The 23,177-nt window shown below is 42.3% G+C and overlaps 1 protein-coding gene across 2 annotated transcripts in view; it reads right to left on the bottom strand.

The window, feature by feature from the left end:
- The window catches only part of SHROOM2 (shroom family member 2), a 127,310-nt gene extending 104,735 nt beyond the window's left edge, over positions 1-22,575 (bottom strand). For both annotated transcript variants that reach the window (XM_075428264.1, XM_075428254.1), the window contains exon 1: positions 22,366-22,575. In XM_075428264.1, the coding sequence (XP_075284379.1) occupies positions 22,366-22,560 (195 nt within the window). In that variant the 5' untranslated portion in view covers positions 22,561-22,575. The remainder of the gene's footprint in view (positions 1-22,365) is intronic.
- Between the last annotated feature and the right edge of the window lie 602 nt (positions 22,576-23,177).

Below are 23,177 nucleotides of genomic sequence, written 5' to 3'. Positions count from 1 at the left end.
TTCACACCCTGCAGAAGAGAGGCATTAGTACCATGCAGCAGACAGCAGCAGAGTGCCACTTCTGCAGGCTTCTGCCTCACAGTTGTGTTACAATTCTTTGAAGAACTCAACACAAAGAATCACCCAAGCAATACACCATTTATTTTTACTTTTTTCTATCTCCAGAAAGCGTTCCATACATTTTGTGACAGTGTTTCTTACCAAAACTTCTTAATGAAACTACGCTGTCATGAGATTAAAAAAAAAAAGTCTTCGCTAAAGCCCAGTTAGGAGAAAACAAGGGATAGAAATAAAAAGGCTAGTTTCACAATATAGAGAGTATAGCAAAAGAGTCTCACTGGCATCATGTTTTGGTTGGGGGTTTTGTTTATTTGCGCTGGTTTTTTGTGTTGGTTTTCTTTTTTAAGTAAGTGATCTGCAAGATGATGAGCAATCACAGCTTACTGATGACACAAGACTACCTGGGTTAGTCACAGCTGCACTGGCTGCAAAGAGCCACGCAATAAATATGTTGAAAATGGCACTGCTGAAAGTCACTGTAGATAAGGCAACACACACACACCCCCCAAACTTCCCCCCACACCCCCAAGCAACATAAGCAGACCCATAGGCAAGCACTGGAGAGCCTGCCAGAGATCTTCACTTGCATTACGTTAGGTCGTGCTCTGACAACAGCAGTTCAGTGGTCAGCAGCAGACAAGTAAATAACACATCTGGCACTGTCAGAAAGGGAATGGCTTTCCCTTCTCACTCACACACGATGGTACTATGTCAATCAATCCCCTATGTTCTCATTTTATGAAAGCTTCATGTAATTCTTGTCATCCCACCCAAGCATGAATCCAGGAGAACTTAGAAATGTAAAGGAGAAGAACGGGCTGGTCAGAGGTGCTGACCAAGGGTTACATGAGGAGAATTCAGTCACGACAGACTTGAGCTTAGAAAATACGTGGCAAGAAGAACTACTATATATTATATATATATTACATGAATCCGTAACGCATACTACCATGAACCCACAAAATGGAGATGGTCAGTTATTTTTCAGAAACATAATAAAGCCAGTTAGAGAGCTGTGCAAAACAGCATCTTTCTCTGAAAAGCGGGTATGAAACATTGCTAGTAGATACTGGGGAAGGTGAAAGTTTAAAAATAGTGACTATTTTAAAAAATAGTCAAAAATTTACAAAAAAAAAAAATGTGTCCTGCCATGAAGTTGCTAATTGGCTTTTAAACACAAGCGACAAATGATTCAGACAGTCCTAATTTGCTGACTACTAAAAGACTGTATCCAAATGAAAGAGGGGAAATAATAATTAAAAAAAAAAATTACTCTATGCTTCTCCTGCTTCTTGGAACCATTCCTCAATTATTAACTCCCAGCTCCTTCCAAAAACAGGAAATGAGGTCCGGCAGACTGTGTCCCTACTCGCTATGGCTGTCCTCCTGTTCCTAGCTACAGCAGCCATGACTGCCCAGACGATATCCCTGTCTCACGATGCTGAGGAGGAAGGAGGAAGTCAATCCATACCTCAAAGAGCACACTGAACTGGCTATACAGCAGCTACCTTAAAACGCACAATGTTAGCAAGTCAAGACTAACAAAAAAGAAATTCCTTTTTGATTTGAAAGTAAAGGATACTGTCAACAATTACAAGTAAGGCATTTTTAGAAAGAGGTGCAAGGTCACGATGCCTCTAAGCAACATTGTGATAGTCAGGAGTAGCAGATGTTGTTTGAGAGAGTAAACAGGTTTTCAAAAACAGCACTAGAAGACTGCATCCATAAAACAGATATTCATAGGACGGCTATCGAAAAATGCAGTGGATTGACACAAATCTATATTCCTATTTATTGTATTTATAAAAAAGGAAATGTTACTGACTTCAAAGCACAACTAGCTTATCAGGCTTTCTGGTTTGGACTGGACAGCAGATGGATCACTGTTTTGTTGGTGAATACTGACAGAGCCTCATCACCGATAGACTCACCAGTGCCAACAGTTATCATCTATGAAATAAAAGAATTTCAGTTGAGAGGAAACTGCAACTCCAATCTCTAAATAAAACTGACAAATGCTCAGTTTTTACAACAGCTCAGAATACCAAGGCCAAGTTGTGACCAAACAAAATTAGTCCAGTCCCATGAACTTATGACTAAATAAAAATAGTTCACGTAAGTCTTCTTCTTACTTGCAGTGACTCCATAAATACACACTTACATAAATTGAACAGGAATCTTCCTAGGCAACGTAACTTCAATAGAATTTACTGATATCCTAAGTTTTCCAGAGCTATCCTATTTTTTCCTCAGTGAACAAGCAGGGTATGTTCTCTTAGCACTGAAAATTCTAGTTCTCTCTAAATGTATGAAATTTAAAATGTGAAACAAATTAAAAGCAGGTCTCTGAGAATACATAGAAATGTTCCTGCAACAGTCATTATACAGAGACTGCAGAAAATCAGGAAAAAATATGTCTAGCCCTTGATGGAAATTTAGATTGGCAAGACCAAGATGTTTTCCTCATCAGTGGGGATGCCTGATATATCATTATGGTTCATGACCTGCATGTTAGGAGCTCATCACTTCTGCAAATGTATTAGCCACATTTATTTCCCGCAGATCTTTCCCTCTGAAACTACAAAGCCAACAGTAACTATGCCTTGATACATCTCCCACGCTCAAGGAGTCACACAGCTGGCTCCAGCCAGCTTATGGCAGAGTAACCGTACTTCAGTATGACGCAGGCTCCTTAGGAAGTTCTCTTTGTAAGAATTATGAGGCAAAACTGATACAGCCACTGAGATAACCACAAACTGCTGCTATTGTGATCTTGTGTAATTACCTCCAGTGCTGCTGCACACCTTCCCTCCGTTCTCCACCCCCAAACAAATCATGAGATTGCCTTTAAGCGTGACATACCAAATCCCACAGCTGTGTGGCCGAGCATTTCCAATACGAGAGCACAGATTTTCATGTTCAAGAAGTTACATATTTCATAGAATCACAGAACAGTTTGGGTTGAAAAGGACTTCAAAGATCATCTAGCTCCAAACCCCCTGCCATGGACAGTGACACCTTCCACTAGACTGGGTTGCTCAAAGCCCCATCCAACCTGGCTTTGAACACTCCCAGGGAGGGGGCAGCCACAGCTTCTCTGGGGAACATGTTCCAGTGCCTCACCACCCTCACAGTAAAAAATTTGTCTTATTAGGTAATCTAAAACTACCTTCTTGCAGTTTAAAGAAAGATGAGGAGCTACTGGAGAGAGTCCAGCAGAGGGCTACAAGGATGATGAGGGGACTGGAACATCTCTCATATAAGGAAAGGCTGAGGGAGCTGGGCTTGTTCAGCCTGAAGAAGAGAAGGCTGAGAGGGGATCTAACATATACTTACAAATATCTCAAGGGTGGGTGTCAGGAGGATGGGGCCAGACTCTTTTCAGTGGTGCCCAGTGACAGGAAAAGGGGCAATGGGCACAAACTGAAGCACAGGAAGTTCCATCTGAACACGAGCAAGAACTTCTTCCCTCTGAGGGTGACGGAGCACTGGAACAGGTTCCCCAGGGAGGCTGTGGAGTCTCCTTCTCTGGAGATATTCAAGACCCGTCTGGACAAGGTCCTGTGCAGCCTGCTCTGGGTGACCCTACTTCAGCAGGGGGGTTGGACTAGATGACCCACAGAGGTCCCTTCCAAGCCCTTCCATTCTGTGATTCTGTAAAACCACTACCCCTTGTTCTATCGCAACAGGCCCTGCTAATAAGTTTGTCTCAATCTTTCTTACAGGCTCCCTTCAGGTACTGGAAGGCTGCAGTAAGGTCTCCTCGGAGCCTTCTCTTCTCCAGGCTGAACAAGCCCAACACTCTCAGCCTTTCCTTATAGGAGAGGTGTTCCAGCCCTCGGATCATTTTTGTGGCCCTCCTCTGGACCCACTCCAACAGGTCCATGTCTTTCTTGTGCTGGGGGCTCCAGAACTGGACGCAGGACTCCCAGTGGGGTCTCACCAGAGCAGAGTAGAGAGGAAGAATCACCTCCGTTGACCTGCTGGCCACATTTCTCTTGATGCAGCCCAGAGTACGGTTGGCCTTCTGTGCTCTGAGCACACATTGCCAGGTCATGTTGAGCTTCTCATCAACAAGCATTCCCAAGTCCTTCTGAGCAGGGCTGCTCTCAATCCATTCTCTGCCCAGCTTGTATTTGTGCTTGGGATTGCCCCGACCCAGGTGCAGGACCTTGCACTTGGCCTTGCTGAACTTCATGAGGTTCTCACAGGCCCACTTCTCAAGCCTGTCAAAGTCCCTCTGGATGGCATCCCATCCCTCTATTGCATCAACTGCACCACTCAGCTTGGTGTCGTCAGCAAACTTGCTGAGGGTGCGCTCAATCCCACTGTCCATGTTGCCAACAAATATGTTGAACAGCACCAGTCCCAGTACTGACCCCTGAGGAACGCCACTCGTCACTCGTCTCCTCTTGCACATTGAGTCATTGACCGCAACTCTTTTGAGTGTGACCATCCAGACATTTCCACTGAGTGGTCCATCCATTGAATCCATGTCTCTCCAATTTAGAGACAGGGATGTCGTGTGGGACAGTGTCAAATGCTTTGCTCAAGTCCAGGTAGAAGACATATTCGTAAAATTTCAGAAACTTTGCTATTGCATTCTTAATCTGGAATCAGGAATCTGAGAGGATTCAGCAGAACAAACTGAAGTTTCTTGTCACCAGTGCCGGTGGTACAGCTCAGACTCTGGCTGAAGAAACTTACACTTCATCTTCAAAATGCATATTAAGGGAACAAAGCATGTCAACATTTTCTTCAAGCACTTCTTGTTTAATTTTCAATATGAACCCTACGGAAATTAGAGCATCTTACTTAAACCAAGTCAAAGCAGACAACCTTATGCTTTAATCCTTCTGTTTATTTTATGATCCACATGGGCTACCCATAAGAGTGGAGAGGCTACACCCTGTTTTGCTAAAGGGAAGTAAATTTCACATCACCCGAGAACATGTGATGCATTCACATGTTTTCTTGCTAGATCGCCATCCTTCAGAACACGACACCTTATGCTGTATGGTTCCTTATGTACCTGGCGTTTCTTAGGAAAATCGGGAACCACCACTAGCAGATATAGTCATTAGTTAAAAAAGGCTGCAAGTAGTTGCATAAGTTCAAATACAGCATCAAGTCTGACATTTATACCATTAAGTATCATAAAATACCATTAAGTATCATAAGTCTCCAAATTGGTTCAACGCTTGCAGACTAATAAATGTTACCTTGTCACAGATTGCTTCCATGCATTTTTGGCCATTTTGCTTAAGCCATAGTATCTATCCAGTCTTACAAAAGTGGTTATTCTCTCCATCAATATGAAGAAGTACAGGACTGTAGAGGTATTTTCCACTCAGAATATATACTGTCAGCAGAAGAGACAGATAATATTTGACATTAAGTGCACATGAACCAGAAGAACCAGATCTACTTTCAAAAAAAAGATACTCTGCTTGTACTATACAATCTCCTAAGCAGTGTTTGCGTAGCTCACCTTTGAGCAATACCCAGTATGTTATTGCATTGATATTAAGTCTGCTTCAAATATTTCCTTCTACTGCCATGTCACTACTTGCAGTATCTTAGTTGAACTGTCTGCCAACGTGCTTCAAGGAGTAAGATGAAGCTGCTCTACAGGTGAAAACAAAGCTGGTAGCAATTCAATCCATACAATTCTTGCACACACTGTTCTGTTGTTTTCAATATGCAATGAGTATTTCCAATTTCTACCAAGAAACACAAGCAGATAAATCAGTAACAACGGCAAAAGAAAAATCCTGTGGCTGACAGATTTTTCAGACAGACTAAGAGAGATTTTGTTTGGCTCAACATCCAGCAAAAAAGAAGTCTGCATCTTTTTAGGCATCTGTTTTTCGAAGGGCATCTATCATCCTTATTACGTAGCTAATTTGCTAGGATCTGGAAATAATCTGAACTCAACAGCAGAAATGAAATGCCCGACAGATAGGAACAAGTGATGTGCACCGAGAGAATTTCACAGAACTATAGGCCTCCACTGATGGGGGGGAGTATCTTGGAAGAAATAGTCACTGAGGTTTGTTATACCTAAGTACCGAAGAACTTTTAACATGTTCCTACCTAGTGTACAGCACATCATCTTTTGTTTTCATTAAAAACAGGTCATGATTCAGATATATTTACACATCATGAGGGACAGCGCACCAAACTATGAGAAGGAATTAAAACCACTGTATAAGTAATGAGAAAACTAAGGAATCCAAATTAAAAAATAAATGCATATTTCTTTTGAACCCTAAATACTTTAAGGGCTTCATTTTCACTGCTAAGATGAGCCCTTTGAAAAGAGACCAAGCGGATTTAAGATTTTTCTACACCTCAGAGAAAAACCTACAAAGAAAGCTTTACCTCCAAACACTAACACAACACTAAACATAAGGTTAAGAATCACTGACAAGAGCAGCAAATAATACAAAATACAGAAACATTACATAGAGATAGGACATTAATCAGAATCATTTAATTACAACTTGTATCTAAGTAATCTCAGTGATTTTTCCAGAACTACTGAAGAAATTGTTGTCCTTTAAAACAGAAAACAGGGATAAAATACAAGGCATTACTGAAGAAATTCCAACACACTCATGTCAAAATCTCATATCAACTCTAATCTCAAAAGTCACCTGGAGTTTAACTGATAAATTAAAATACTGTACTTTTTCAGAGTAAGATCTGATCTCATATCTTATATAAACAATCTTATGATCATGGAAAAACAGGGATTCAAAGCTGTGTTTAACTACCAACAAAGCCACATATTTTCCTTTGAGTATCCTGCAAACACCACGCAATACAAAACAAAACCCACTTCTTCCTGTACTTAACCTGAATGGTATCAGTCAAAAGTTTCACTGTTCAGTACCTCTGTGACTAATTAATGGCTTTACAGACTACAGATCCTACGATTTGCTAGCACTTACTCTGCCATCATACAACTCAAAGCTTTTTGGCTTGGAATCCCCATGTCCATTTCTGTTTCTTCAGAAACTAAATACCTGTGAATGGACAAAATACTAAAAGGGTCTATCAGTTCACAATCCAACTTTGTTTCTGATCTGCTTTCCTCCAGGTACATTGATACTGAGCCCAATAACTTGTTTTATATTAAGCAAGTATCGTTCAAAATAAGCCACCAAGCAACAGAAAACATTAAGCAATGTGCCTTGGAACTTTGCTCTTAAGGTTAGAAACTATTACTATTATTTCAAACACAGCAAGTCTTCATGTTTGTTACATTAAAAATCTATTGAATTTTGGTCTGTTTCAATCTCCTTGAGCAAAATACATTTTGACATTTCTTAAGTAACTGTTATGCTGCTTTCTAGCGCCTTACTCAGTTTTCAACATCCTCTTAATAAACTGGAAGCCTGCATCATCTGTTGTGCACCAGATTAAAATACCCACAGCTTCATGGTGACTGCACCGTTGTTTTTAATGCCGGAGACTGCATTCTCCCTCTTTTGTGATGGCACTGCATCTTAAACTTCACACGGTTGCCTATGAAAAATCTTAGGCTCTTCTTGCCTTCTAAGAGTCCCCATCCCATGTGCACAGCTTGCACTGCATTACACCAAGAAGTGCTGTAACAGAGATACAGTTTACAGGTGGCTTGGTTTTTTTTTTTTCCCCCGTGCTTTGAGATTGAGGTCCAGCATTCAGCAACTAAAGCTTATGAACACTGAGGTATAATTTTAATTATATAACCTTGAAGAAACTGGCATCCATCATTAGAATTTTGGTCAGTTCAGGAAATGGATCTGTGAACGTAAATCAGATAAGAACAAAATGCACTTGAAACTGTCATTTATTTTATTTTTTTTTTTTTTTTAAATAAACCCAAAACCAAAACACTGGAATGTGCTGGAGGTCATAAGGTGTTCCTGCTTTCCTTCCAAAACTGCAAGCTTTGAATAATGTGTGCTCAAGAACGGAAAATTCCTTTTCGGTCACTGTATATGAAAGCTAGTTCTGCTTTTTAAAATGTGTAACTACTATATCATTCTCCTTCTGCCTCAACTCGCAGCCTAATCAGAAAGGGAAATAACTCTCAGAATATCTCAGAAAGGAGACACATTCTTCTGGTGCTTTGCTACAATTTAATCATCCCCTGGACAACCATCATTAAACACTACAAAACATCCACTAACCTTGCTAGACACTCTTCAAAACTAAAGCTGGATGAGACATCCTAGCTGCACAAGTCACAGAGGAGAGAAAAAACAGCGTGCTCTGTTGAGTACCAATATTCAACGGATACTTTTTCAGGTCACAGTCTGTTATGTGTACTCTGGCTTTGAATTAAAAAAAAAAATCAGACTGATTAACTTCAAATACAACTACAAAAACATAAAAATCACTGTTCTTCCTGCAAACTCTCAACTTCCTTTTCATTGTAACATAAATTCCAATACAAACAAGTGCAGACATCTTTTTTTTGGTCTTGTTTCCCTGTTACACCTTTTTAATAAAGTAGTATCCGAGCCATGATTTGACAAAAATCATATTACATCCTCATCTTACTCTAAGATCCATTTTGGTAATTAACCACAGGTGGTACTAGCCACTTCACTAATCAAGGATGTTCTACGCTTCCCATCATGAGATCATATTTTCTTTCCAAGGTTGATGAATTTGCCATGCTGCAATTAGTTAGGCAGAAACTTTCCATTGTGCACATTGGCCTCAAACCTTCAATTTTCTTAAATATAAACCAAAATGGTTTATCCAGTTCCAAGAAACAAATGAAGAAATGAAAAGAAGAAATAAACGCTTAAAGAGAAAAACCGTCAGCTTAATTTGAAACACTCTGGTGACCCGTGCTTCAGTAAAAGGAGTACTCCGACAGCATGCACGATGCGCACATGGTTGTCTTTGTGCACACACGCCTTATGCTGCTTGAGTTAAACACTTTCAAAAGCATCCAGCTATGAGAGGTCTCAGTCTACTTCAAGTCCCATGAGACGATCCATCATGTTAAACATTTTGTAGGGTTGGGGCTTTAAGCAGAGAAGTGCCAAGGAAAAGGGAAGAAGGCCATGTGAGCCAAACTGCATGTGGCTGAAAAAGGCAAGACAAGATTTGGAGCTAGGGACAGAAATAGCAGAATGAGAGAAACGGGTAAAGAAGATACGGCCTGTTGAATTGAATCAAGAACCACTCAGATGAGGAGAACGATAAGGGATAAAGACTTCTAGGTAAGAAAGAGGTAAAATTGGAACATGTAAAAGGAAAATCAGAAAAGGCTCCCTCCTGAATCTGGAGGGCGAGTTCTCGAACCCGAACACACGTTTGGCAGTGGAAAAGATCAAAACTGGTGGGCAGGGTACCCCAGTCACCTTCTAGTGTTGACCTCCACAGGAAACAACAACCTGTTGCTCCTCCTGTTAGCTGGGAAAATTGCAGTTCAGTTGATAAAACTACGTGGACACCGCTATGATGCCACATTTCTTTTGTCTTCTCTAAAAAAAAAAAAAAAAAAAAAAAAAGTAAAAGCAAACAAACACAAAACCTATTACAAGAATATAAAATTTACCAAACAAATCACTCGGTAGAATGATTTAAGACCTCTGCAATTAAGTGTCACATATACAACCCTAGCCCCCGCTCCTTACAACCACACATGATAACATGCCAGATTTCATGGCCAAACACCACGCTGTCTCCTTCTTCTCATCAATTTACTGCAAACAAGAATTACTGTCCAGTGCCCAAAGACCAACTGGTTTTGGGGGGTGGAGGGGAGCTGCTTTTCAGGACACTGACTGCGACTGCATTTTAGCAGGTAGAAGCCAGTCTTATTAACAGAGTCAAACACATCCATGAATAATTTTCCATGAAATGTTTTGTCACAGTCTAGCTCTATGCAGCTTTCCAGTGACCAAGTAGCTGTTAAATCAGGATGGGAACTACTACAAAAAAGTTAAACAAATCAGAAATCTAAAAGAAAACTTTTCAGTCGGAAGTTCAAAAACATTTTTAAAAAAGTAATAATTCCTAGCAGTATGCTATTAAAAAGTATACAACTAATTTTTTATTTCATATCCAAACAAGCTGCACAAAAAGGTCCTCCCAGAAACTTGCCCTGATCTCAAAGAGAAGAAAACCTGGACATAACAAACTTCAGTCAGCATCAATCAAATATCCCAGAAAATTCCAAGCCTTTGGACAAAGAGGCACCCACAACAGATGCAGACCTAGCTATAACACGTCTTGACTTAATTCAGTGTTGATTTAGTGAACATGCTCTCCTAGATGTTCAAATGTGAAGTATTTTTTGGTAGCAAAAAATGAAAACAAGGAAAACCATTTTCTTTTTACTCTGATCTTAATACCAGTTATGTCCATTTTGTTCTCAAAAGAGGGCTGGAGGCATTTTTTTCAAATCATAAGATGAAGAAAGAGTACAGGTCTGGATTCAGATCGCTCATTAAGGAAAATTCAAAAGTCGTAAATGCTTATCTCCTATTTTCTAAAATGAATTCCATACTTCAGACTGATTTTCACTGGAAGTCAGCTGGACTACAGCGTGTAAGTCACTGCGGGGCATGTGACTGTATACCACCACATTGCCACTCCCTGCTGCTCATCTCCACTCCCTCTAATCAGCTAATTAAATTGTTCATGCAACATTTCCCCAGTCAGCTTTCAGCAAAATAAACTAGGTTGCTAAAGACCTACTGTTTGCAGCACTGGATTTAGGATGGAGAGTCTATGCCAGCCCAACATTTTCAGGTTGCAATGTGGGGCAACTACACCAATCAATACATTGGGGCAAACAGTGGCCTCCAGTTAGAGCTGGTGATGTGCAGATGAAGAAACTACATTTTTAAGTTTGTCTGCAGTTAGAAAAAAACGTGTACATGCTCCCTTCACTCTGACAAAACTTGTATCCTACGTTATCACCTTAGATGATGATGCACCACATGCTCACTATCAGCCTTCAAGCCACTGACAGTGTATTTCTATCAATGAGCTATAAGAAGGTCCTAGTCATCAGAAACTGAAGGAAATTCAAGTGGTCAGCAAGGGCATGTGTTTTGGCTACAAAAATGTATTTCCTTATGAAGCTTCATTGCTAACAAATGTTTCAAATCTCAGATTCAAATGTCTGTTTGACCTTTCACACAACGAGCCACATTATGGGGTTTTTTTTCCTCCCACTTGGGTGCCAACAGCTCATCTCACTCCATTCATCTCCTGTATTTTCGTGAAGCATTGAGGGCATCTATGAATTTTGGGTAGGTACTGGGTTTAATTTCATGAAAAGAGATCGAATTGTACACTTCAGTACATTATTTATGACAAACACTGGAGATACACAAGCGCAAAGCATTGTTTTCTGTTGTGACAAAGAACTTACTCCCAAAGGAACTGGAGAACTATAGCCTCTTAAGACAACTCTGTGTACTCCTAGGGTTTCCGAGTAATCGGGTTCTGGGTTTTATATAGAAAGTCTTTGTCACTGCAATATTTCAGCACTTCCATGTCAGGTCCGTTTCATGAGAAACAGACTTCTGTAAAGTAAGGAAATATTGTTTGCTACTATGGACCACCAGACACTGAGGCAAACACGCCATACAACTCCACAGAGGTACCTCTTTTGCCACAGGTTGCTTGTATAATTAATTTACTAGCTCTCCCAACTTCCAATTCACTAACATTTCCAGTTCCTTGTTTCTCACAGGGTTCTGTGTTGAAGCTTTGCAAACTTGGACTCATCACTGGCTCCATGGAACAAAACCACCACATGCCTTTCCACTCTCACATTTTAATCACCTGCACCTTTTGACACAACAGGTCACAGCTATGATATTTTTTAAGCCGACAATTTCCTTAATCAGCCAGAAGAAATTCAGTTGAGCAACAAAAGGCTTGCCTTATACCCCTCCCTAACATCAGATTGAGCAATCACAGAAACTCCTCAGGTCTCCACGGTGTCAGGAGAGGCACAGCCCTCCTCCCTCCTCTCAATAGCAATCTCCCCCAGCAGTCAGGAAAAACATCAAGTTCCCAGCAGGTAAAGACTGTAGAAAAAAAAAATTATTTTGCTAATAAATCACTGTAGTTTATGTTCTATAAGCAGAGGAGAAAATTGTTGGGTTTTACCTTTTACAAAACAGGGGAAAGGAAAAAGAATAGGAAATATGAAAGTTCGTGCACATACTAAGAATGCATACTTTAAAAGGGGAAAAAAACTCCTACCTTAGAGCTTTAAAGTTTTGCCCTACAAATCTTTTGAAAAGTAGAAATAATATTATGGCATTAGAGCTGCATTTAAGATAATCCAGTATTTACACAACATCTTCCAGCCTCAGAGCAAAACACTGCTTTTTAATTTTAGAGAAGCCTTTACATTTAGAAATAAAGACACTTCACCAAAATAGTCATGTAAGAAACAGATTACAAATTGCTTATAAAAGCTGATTTTGAAAGTGTACATTTCTCTTAAACCTTGACTTAAATTAATGTTTAGAATAGTTAACAGATACATAAAGCTTCAAGTTTTCCCTGTCATCATCTTAAAATTCTTTCTACATATAAACACCCAACAAAACACTACTTTATGTCAACACAATATGTTTACATCTTTCTTTTATTTAAAGTGAATGACTGTGAAATGGATGCTTTGCTGTTCTATTTTATTTAAAGTGAATGACTGTGAAATGGATGCTTTGCTGTTCTATTTAAAAAAAAAAAAAAAGAGATGACTGCAAATGTCTTTAATGCAAATCTAACGTCCTCCTCCCTTCTGGATCGACTAAATATGCATTTGTAGAAGAAAGCAAGCAATTTACAGTACTGAAATGATTTAATTATCCAGAATCCAAATACTCCTCAGGAGTTGGAGAATTCGTTATATCAGGTATCGGCTAGCTAGACAGCCACAAACTCATTTTTGCATCTAATTTGTTTAAGCAAATTATCACAGTGATGACTAACTGGTACTGTGTAGGAAGCGTTTTGCTTCCTTTACCATGAAATCATGTTTCTATGATACTATCCTAAAAGATTATAGTATTTTACGGAAAAAAACCACAGCTTCCAAATAAGTATTGTTACCTCCGAAGAGTAACTTTTTACAGTATTCACGGAACCAAATCAGAGGTTTATTTCCTAAAGAATGCGGAATAGTTTATATCTATTTGGGAAACTGGGAGATACCGCTTTGTTTCATAGTTTATGTTGGAAGCTTTCAAAGTGAGTGTATAACAAAGTATATTTTATCCCAAGAGACAAAAAAATTCAAAGTAATCTGTTTTTATAGTTTTGTGAAGGGATTTTGAGAACAACCATCTATTTTACTGAAGAAGAAAAGTACTGAAGCTGCAATTTCGAGTACAGCAGTAGGTGCTTGTGCTTCAATGTTGAACAAATTTATTGTACTCTCATGCTCCCCATGGACAGATCTCTCCCTGCTTGAGCTCTTCAGACTTGACTCTGAGTCCATTACAGAGAGAATATATCAGAAGGACTGAGGATGAAGAACTTGTTACTCTAAAATTAAAGTGTCTGGACATTTTAAAAGGTCCTGGATTTTGTTTCAAGTAAGTTTCATTAACACTTGGATGTTTTTCCATTTAAAAGAAAAAGCACAACTTCGAACGATGTTCATGTGTTTCCATTAAAAAAAGCTCTGAATTAGTTTCATCAGGTTATGCTACAGTTTCAACAAAACCTAATAGCATTCAACTTCGCATACCAGCAAGAGCATTCTTACAATTTCTGCCAAATTGCTCAGAGATAACTGCCTTTCTGCTGTTACCAGAACATTAAACACCCTCTTGTTGTAGATGACACAAACACACAGGAAAGGACCAGACTACTGTGAGTACAGAAATGGTCTTGATATCAGACACGTGACTGACAGAACAGCTAAGAGCCTGGAGCAAAAAAAAAAGCATCCGATAAGGCCACCTACAATCACAATAACGAGAGGACCCTCAGTCATAATCCATCTTCCTTCTAAAAGATCATTCAGATAGAAAAATGACTGCAACTGATGAAATTGCACTTGCTAGCTATCCAAAGGGATACAGCGCAGTCCCCATATATTGCCTATTTCCAACTTTCAGTCACTGAGACTATTTTTTTCCCTTTGTACCACCCTTGAACAATAGGCCACCCTACATCCTTCAAAACCTTCATTACCAAGTACAATTCTTTAGAAACTCTGTATCTACAAAACATGACAACATATTTCCTAACCCATATATGAGTTGATGGATGTGGACAAATACATAGAACTAAAATATTTCAAGGAATCTAGTGACTTGGAAATACAGAGAGAGATTTAAAGTGGGAGAGTGGGGCTGGTGGCAGAGGGGAAGGCTTCCTTTCTGTCTGGGGTGAGGCAGGAGAAGTATAAGGACATCGGACGTGAAGACTTCCCCTCCGTGCCGATGCTACTGTGCCTTTGCGTAAACAGTTTAAAGCTTTCAGTTGACTTTGCCGTTTCACCAGGGTTCAGAAGAACTTTGAAATAACCACCTCTTTTCTATCATCAAACACTCTGCTCCATCTGTTTCTACTTTAAGAGCCAACCCAGGAATCGAGTACCTGACAAGAGCTATTCAGTCTCTCACAGCAGCGATCTGCTGCATTTCCAGCACTTACAAATCGGCTCTTTCTGGCTTGGGGAGTTTGGCACACTCAGGTACACACAAAGGCCACTAAAAAGATCCCCCAATAACTTGTTATGTTGCAGGAGCCATTCTCTGATCTCCGTGACCTGACTCGTGCTTACCAAGAATACCCTGAATTAATTAGAGACTGAATACTGATACTGTATTAACTTACCGGGAGGGGAAGGAAATTCTCTCCTGACTTCACAAATTTCATTGTCCTTGGCAGGTTACGACTCTTCCCTGATTAGCTCAATAAATCAAACTGAAAAGCTATGTTCTTGTGATGTTCAGAAACAAAGCACAACCAGACAAATAAAGAATTTTCCAACAGTTTTAGGTATAGCCGCACACATTGCAAATGCACAATAATCTTGCTCGAGTGTATTTCATCTTACTACAGGTACCTACGCAGCCATCTAGGTACGTGTCGAGGAACCAGGGGTTTCCTCAGCTTCTCACACAGCTGACAACAAATGGCAAGCACCTTCAGAAAGCAGTTTAGAGCACTTAAGTCATCTAATTTGAACACCATAAATCACTTTCCAAAAATATCTACTTCTACTAAACATCTAGCTTAAGTCCGGGTGAACACCACCAAAAGTCTGCTCCTTGGCAAGGCATGTATGAAGGATACAAACACATTCCACAAGTACATCAAGTTGCATTTCAAAACTGGTTACAGCTCAAAACTTTGTAGCAATTTCCTATCACTGAATGAATGCATTTGAACAAAAAGCATTCAGTTACCCATTCCATAAACTTTACATTCCATCTTGCCTGTACATCACCATATCTGTGAAGTTACAAGTAGCACAAAAATTAGAACTCCTAAAAATTCACCACCAGAGTGGTGATAATACTCTTGGGAGGGAGGGGGAAATGGGTATGAAACAGCAAACCTACTGCATAACCTTTAAGAAATTGAAGATACTGTACTATGTGGAATTAGAAAGCTTCCAAATTTGTGTTGTATCTTAAAGATAAGCCTTGAAAGAAAAAAAAAGCACTACACCCAAAAACGACCGCAAAAACAAAAACCCAGGAAGACTCTCCTAAGTTTTACAGAGAGGCATCAATAGTTTTCTTTATGAATGTATTAAAAAAACCTTCAACTGACCTTATATCAAACAGGCTCAAAACAAGACAACAGAAAGCAAGTCTGCGTCGATTAAACGGATGAAATCTCAACATAACTGTGATAATTTTTACTTTACCTCTCTGGTAAACTCTTGATGCAATGTACCTCAACATACAGCAACTACAAAATCTGCTTAATGGCTGGGACCTGTCTCAAACTTCTGTAATAAAGTGACCCACAGAACTAGATTCATAGACATATTCGCTATTCTCTCTATAGATTACAAATGCATAGAAAGACTAAACACAAATGGCTTTCCTCAAGCAGAAAAAAGCTCACGTATGTGATGCAGTATTGGCTTGGTTACTACTCAACAGTTGTTTTCTCTAATCTATTCATGACCAGGTTTCATTTCCCATTTACCTTGTTCTTTCCACACTCCCATACTTTAAATATTCATTAAGCGGGAGAACACACAATGAATCAAGTTCTACAGGGAAAAATCATATAGTCTATTGAGTAAAACATATGCAGCATATGTGTAAACACCACACAAGCCCACACTGTTTTTTCCTCTTAAAAAAAAACAAACAAAAACACAAGCATGATGGATAGCTAGGTAATAAACGGCATTACTGGCATCCTCTGACAACAGCAAGCAATAACTAGAGGTCTTTTGCTGGTCTTTTATTTTTATGCTAATGCCTATGGTAGCATCCGAAATTCATACTGAAAAGTAGCAACAGACAGTAGCAACAAGAGAAGTTTAAATTGCCCCTTAAATAGATTTTGAATTAATAAGCATTCAAACAGACAATCCCACTGACTCCTATTGCAGTAACTATTCCCACAAAACACACCAATTCCTCTGCCAGATTCCACAAACATGAATGTTTTTGCTTGTATTTTGTTTTAAACTAAAAAATCATGACATATTTGACAGTTTTTGCCTAATTTGCTGGAAGGGGGAAATGCAGAGGACAGAAAAACAAGCAATTCAGATGCAACCAGTATTTCCAAAAGTTAAAAGTCTGTTTGTTGTGAGGAAGTTCCTTAGTTCTGGTTTTAAACACAGCATTCTGACTCCTGCTCAGGAGGATTTTTGTCCTGAAAAGTAGTGTGAAATGCACAAAGGAAAAATGCAATTTCAGGATTGCATGTGCACATACACAGAGTTTCTCAAATCGCACTCTCACACTGTTGACTCCTAAGCATGTAACACCACTGACTTGAAACTTCTTGAGTCACAAGCCTTTTAACCCATCCTCTCATGGCAACTCCCCACGCAGTTTGTAGATCACATTGAACAATATCCAAGTTAGCTTTAAAACAATTTCCAATACTGGTGGCATTTCAACTGTTAATGCTCTTGGCAAAAAAAAAAAAAAACAAACCATGCTCTTAAGCTGCAGACTTTCACAGGCAGACCATCTACACCACACGTGAGTGTAGTGGGCTCCATTCTGCCAGTAAATTAACAGTCATAATAAAGAGCTCACTCAGCAGCCATTAAAGTGCTAAAATTGAGAGCATCCCCTTCATCAATCAGCTTACCAAAGTAAAAAGCAGTAATATCCTCTTGCATCAAAGAAAACCAATTCATCTCTTCCAATAACAGAGATCTGGGATCCAGCAACCAGACACAAAGGTAAACACCACTCAAAACAGTTCCTATAGCACTGAGAAAACCCCAACTTGTAACATATTTGACAGGGAAAGAAGATAAATAGCTACATGACACTATTTTAACCCTAAAACATTCATTCTAACATACCAACTTTTCCTAAAATTTCTCAATTATCAAATTTAACAGCACAAAGGTCCAACTCAGACCAATCTTTCCCAAACAATAAATCCCTCTGACAAGCTAAGAAGTTGAATAAAGGTTGCAAAAGGAATACAGAATCTGATTCGACACATTCTTTTAAAATTGCTGGCTAAGATACATGCTCAAATTATGGCCCACAGAGGTCAATAATTTTACTTGATTTTGAAGACCAAGAGAATACAAATAAAAAATAAAATAGAATGAACATTCCTTCAAGTATCACCTTCCTAGAACTGAAGGAAGTGAATGAAATTTGTCAGGATACGGAGACTTAGATTAGAACCCTTTCTCAGCCACAGTACCGTGGCTCCTAATAACTTCTAAATCAGCTGTTTACACAAATAACTGCATTTACGCTGAAGTGGTCAGTAATTTCCCACGATTACCACTGGCTTTCTGGACATCAGGCTTGACAGCCAAGTTTAAGAATTGTTAATGTCTATGAGCAATGCAGCTCACCTCAAACACCTAACTTGAGGGAGGTAACTGGCATTTATGCCTGAAAATGCCTGGTATTGATTCATTTGTATACAGCACCATTAAAGCTTTTTTCTCCCCCTCTAAATATTGTTGTAGTATAGCAATGCAAGTAGTTTCTTCTAGTTATATGTTTAAGACCAAAGGATAAAGAATTATTTAATGAAAACAGCAATCACTTTTCTTACTACTGAAATAATACAGTGATACAAGTCATGTGGAGACATCCTGCAGTCAATTAACAGAGAGGCATTCCTTTACACAATTCAAATAATTATTAGATTACACAAATTACAATTCACACCTAACTACAGACAGGAGCACATTAGGAAAGCGCAATGGCATAAAGAGAAATAAACAAAGGTTCGGAGCCTGTCTGATACTGCTGCTTCTGGAAAGACAGCACCTCCAGCCGGGGCATGAATTCAGCACTGATTCAGGAGACAAGAACTCCCATCTACTAAACCAACAACAAAACTTCTTGCAACAGTCCAGGTTTCACTTGGAAATCTTGCCGAAATACCAGCCAAGCCCAGCCTTGATTAGCCTGCAATGAGATCATAGCTTGAGGAGGTATGGCTGTAGGCCCTCGTAAAGCTGATACTAAAGAGGAATTTAGCTAAATGATACACCAATCTTTCTTAAAACCCATGAACTATAATGTTTTCATATTTACTAACGCATTAAGGATAACGCTGACTGCAGAACAACTTCAGAGTTCCTAAGGATATTGTTAATGCAGGAAGTGAAATGACTTTCTATCCATCACCCACAGTCAATGTTGTGACTGACACTACAAGTTGCGCATCTCAGATAAGAGTCATTTCAAAGTAAAAAGTAATCAAGATAATGCAGCTATGGGAGATTTTCACAAGATTCACACCTGAGCACCTCAACTTTTCATTTTCATAATTTCCAGTAAGATCTTCCCCTTCAGAGTTTATTTCTTTAAGAAAGGGAAAAAACAAACTGAGGCTTGTAAGACCTCGAAGTTGTCATCTCACCTTCTGTTGAAATACACATGTTGCTATAAAAAGCAAGTCCTTTCTTTCAAGATGTCAAATTAGGCAAGAACAAGCTGCCTTTGGGCAATTTTTTTGGAATGTTATCACACACACACGAAGAGATCAGAAAAAATGTAAAACATTTTATTTTTTAAAGGGACATTTTAAAAATAACAGTAAGCAACACAACGACAGTGCTGAAAGTCTTTTTCCTTCAATATCAGCAACACCACTTGCGCGTGGGTGGGGCGAGTTTCAGGAGACCAGCTATGTTTAGAGATCGAGCAAGCTGTATCACGCACCGGTTTTCTCTGTGCCTACTGCAGCAATAACAGAAAGGGCAACAGGGGAGGGGGGGAAGAAAAAAAATAAATACAAGGCTAGCGCCTGGCAGGTGAACTTGATACTACCTGGTTCAGGACTATTCCTCCAGGTCTCGTTTCAGTTACAGAAAGCAGCACTATCATGACACGGGGCAGCCTGCCCACCGGGCACGGGCAGGGCCTGCTGCCGGGGGACTGGGGGGCTGCAGGCTGGCCTCTCCTGGGCAAAGCCCGTTCCCTCCTGACATCCCAGCGGCTGAGCGCACGCTTATCCCTATGCTGAGGCTGGACATGCCTTCTCCCCTTCAGCATGCCTTCCCCTCCCTGATTACTGGTAGTTGGGTGGGTCAGAGGACACTGTTGTTTTAATTGACTAGATTTCCAGCTCACAAATTCCCCGAATAGCGTTTGCAGCTCTTCTTGCCCTAGACTCTCCCTATGATATCCATAATAAAACATCTCCCTTCCTCTCAAGTAAGTGAAGTAGCCACACAACCAGAGAAACTAACACCCAAGCGCTGTGCGACACAGAAAGTGCCGCAAAATGAACAACATACACTTGCTCACTAACTTTTCAATTATAGCATTTTCTGGTGCTGTTTTTCAGACAGTTATGGTAGTTGTCCCACATATGCTGAAGAAAGCAGGAAATATTTACACCACAGACTTCCCAGCATTTACATGAAGGTGCAACTTTCTTCAAAGGCTGATCTTGCTTTTGAGGCAACGGTAAGAAGGGAGACAGGCAGAATTTCAGAAATCCCCCTTAAGTAGCTGCTATCTGAGACTCCATTCACACCTTGTCACATTCCTCTCCGTAAAAAGTGGCAGTTGGCGTCATCCGTCCTCGCTTCCCCAGAGCTGCCCGGCACTAGTGAGACAGAGCTCCACAGCCAGCTCACATTTAGGCACAGTTTGAATCCACAAATTCCAGGCGTTTTTCCACAGGTATCCTGAAGGATTTGGCCCCATTGGTTTTCTGGGATCTAGCCTACCCAAGAGGGAACGCCACAAGCCACGGGGAGAGCAAAAGCGTGGGTGAAGCAGCATCCCCTCTCCCATGCCAGCCCAGCAATCCCCACCTGCACTCACAAAGTGGGCAGCTCAGGTTCAGGGCTCTCTTCAGCCCAGAACAGACAAACTTCACATCTCCTGCTCCAACAGAGGGACTGTTTTAACAACCCGGCACTAAATTATTCTTCCTGGTAGCCTTCCATGACTAGAAGCTGTACGGAAGAAGCAAAACTCAACACCAAGTGGGCCAAATCAAGTGGAAAATTTTGCAGCTGAGGAGTCCTAGGGATGTGGTATACACAGGCTCCAGTCCCTGGCTTCAAAGCCAGTTCTTCACACTTGCACCCAATGACCGCAAACACACTCCAAAATCCTAGACCCAAGGATCCAGCTTGTCTCTTCTTCCCAGGTTAGCACCGACGGACCCAGATTTCTTTTCTGCACAGCACCTCTGTTTCAGGCGTTATCAAGGCTGTGGTTCCACTTAATTATTCCTTTGCAACAGATCCAGTTTACAAGGTTCCCATTCCCAGACACTTCTCTCCACATACCACAGCCACATCCTCATGCCACAAATACTTAAACCTGTTACTTAATACCTAGGTAACATTACGAATAAGTATCGCTGATCAGTCTTTAGATGTAGCACTTACTAGCCATTACCAGAAAGGTGGAATTATTTGATTTGGCACTTGATAGCTAGTACATACACTATAAGTAGCTCTTTTCTCCTTTACTCAAACGCTCGCAGGTTTGATATTCTGTAATTCAGGGTACTGGTAAGAGGCCAACAGACACGCAGACATTTTTCAGCACATGCATCTTCTGACACTGACTTGTTTCTTGAGAAACAGCAGTATGGAAGAGATCTAGAAAAAGATGGTTTCAAAAGTCCTAACTTGGAAAGTCTGCAATGCAGCCGTTTCAAGGGTGGGAGAAGGGAACCAACTTGACAACTGACAATGAAACCAACCAAAAAGTAAGATTAGAAGAATTTCTGCTCCCGATAAAACAGGACTTTTGACCTCTGACACTCTCTGCAGACTTGGAAAACGGGAACGAGCAGAATCCACAGGACTTGTCGACAAAGCATATATATCTGTTCTAGAGAGCTATATATCTGTTCTACAGAGCATGATCAAAGCGTGCTTTGCTAATGCGCATTTTTTTTTCCCAGCTACATATGGATCTGCTTTAATGTCTTTTCACCGTGCAACAAGAAAGCTGTCTTAATTAATTAATGAATTACTGGGGATGGGGGTTCTTCAGTCAAAACACACCCAGATGAAAAACACTTTCTAGAAAACGTGATGCGTTTCTTCAACTCATGCCCAATATGCTGACAGCAAAGCTGCGAGTATACATAAGGACATATAAAAAAAGTAAGGGGGGGAGGGGGGGCAGCAGCGCACATACACCCCGGAGCCTGCCCCTCGCCTTGGGAGCGCGGACGCGGCCACTGACCACAGCCCTGCTGTTCAAAGGAAGGGGCAGACACAAAAGGTTACCCCGACCACTTCGAACTTGCAAGCGCAACAGCGGCGGGGAAAACTCCGCCTCGGAGCCGGGAGTTTCACTCTCCGCGGGAGCCCGCAGGGAGGGAGGGAAGGGCCCGGCACAGGGCCTCGGGCCGCGCCGGCCGGCACCACCGGGGTCGTCCCCCCCCCGAGCCAGGGTTTAAGGGGAGGGAGGGCGGCCAGAGGCCGTGAGGCGGCCGGCGCCCAGCAGCCTGCTGCCTGCCCCGGGCCCGCCGGCTCCCCCGCCCCGGGGCCTGCGGCGCACCGCCCGCACCTGCGCCGGGGCCCGGGCACCGCCGCCGCCGCCCCGCGCCCCGGGCTGCGGCCGGGCCGGGCCCGCTGTCAGCGCCGCCGGCACGCCGAAACGGAGCCGGCCGGACCCAGCTCCCCCCCACACTCCTCACCTTGGTGATGATGAGGGGCTCCCCGTGCTCTCGTCCGCCCTTCAGGGTGAAGCCCCAGGGAGCCCCGCCGGTCAGCAGCACCTCCACCAGCCTGTAGCCCTCCGCCGCCCGCTGCTCCACCATCACCACCGCCGGCCCCGGCTCCACCAGCACGGCCAGCCGCTCCCGCCCGCTCCGCGGCCCCACGTCCTCCATGCGGCCCCCCGCCGCGGCCGGGGCTCGCCTGCCTCTGCCGGCCGGCGGCAGCCCGCCGAGCCGCCTACCCGCCCCGCAGCGCCGGCCAGCCCGGCCCCATCGGCGGCGAGGGAGGGTGGGACGGAGGGCTGCTCCCGCCCGCCCCCTCCTCCTTCTCCTCTGCAGCCCGCGGTATTGTCTCACGCCGAGGACAGAACCCGGCGGCGTGAGGGGGGGGGGGGGGTGGTGGCTCCAACTTCTGGCAACTTGGCGGCGGAGCAAACGCGAAAGCAGGCAGTCCCGCAGCGCGATCCCCCCGGGCGAGGAGGGGGAGAGGAGAGCGGCCCGGGGCCGGCCGCCAGACAAAGGCGGCAGCGAGCGTGTCCCTGAGCCCCCGAGTCGCCCCCGCCCCGCCACACGCAGGGGCCTCCGCGCCTCTCCGTCCCCCCCCCCTCCCCAAACAAAAGCGGCGAGCAGGTGGGGGGCGGCCGCGCCGCTCCGGCCTCACGGCAGCGGGAGGGGGGGGGGAGGGGGGGGGAAGGGGCACCCGGCGGCTGCGGCCTGCCCCCGGGCAGGGACGCCCCGCCCTCGCGGTGCCAGGAGGCGGGGGTCCGCGCCGGCCGGGGAGCGGAGCGGAA

The sequence above is a fragment of the Opisthocomus hoazin genome, chromosome 1, assembly GCF_030867145.1.
Source record: "Opisthocomus hoazin isolate bOpiHoa1 chromosome 1, bOpiHoa1.hap1, whole genome shotgun sequence".
NCBI lineage: Eukaryota > Metazoa > Chordata > Aves > Opisthocomiformes > Opisthocomidae > Opisthocomus > Opisthocomus hoazin.
Note: the sequence above shows the minus strand (reverse complement) of the source record. Positions and strands in the feature narration are given on the sequence as shown.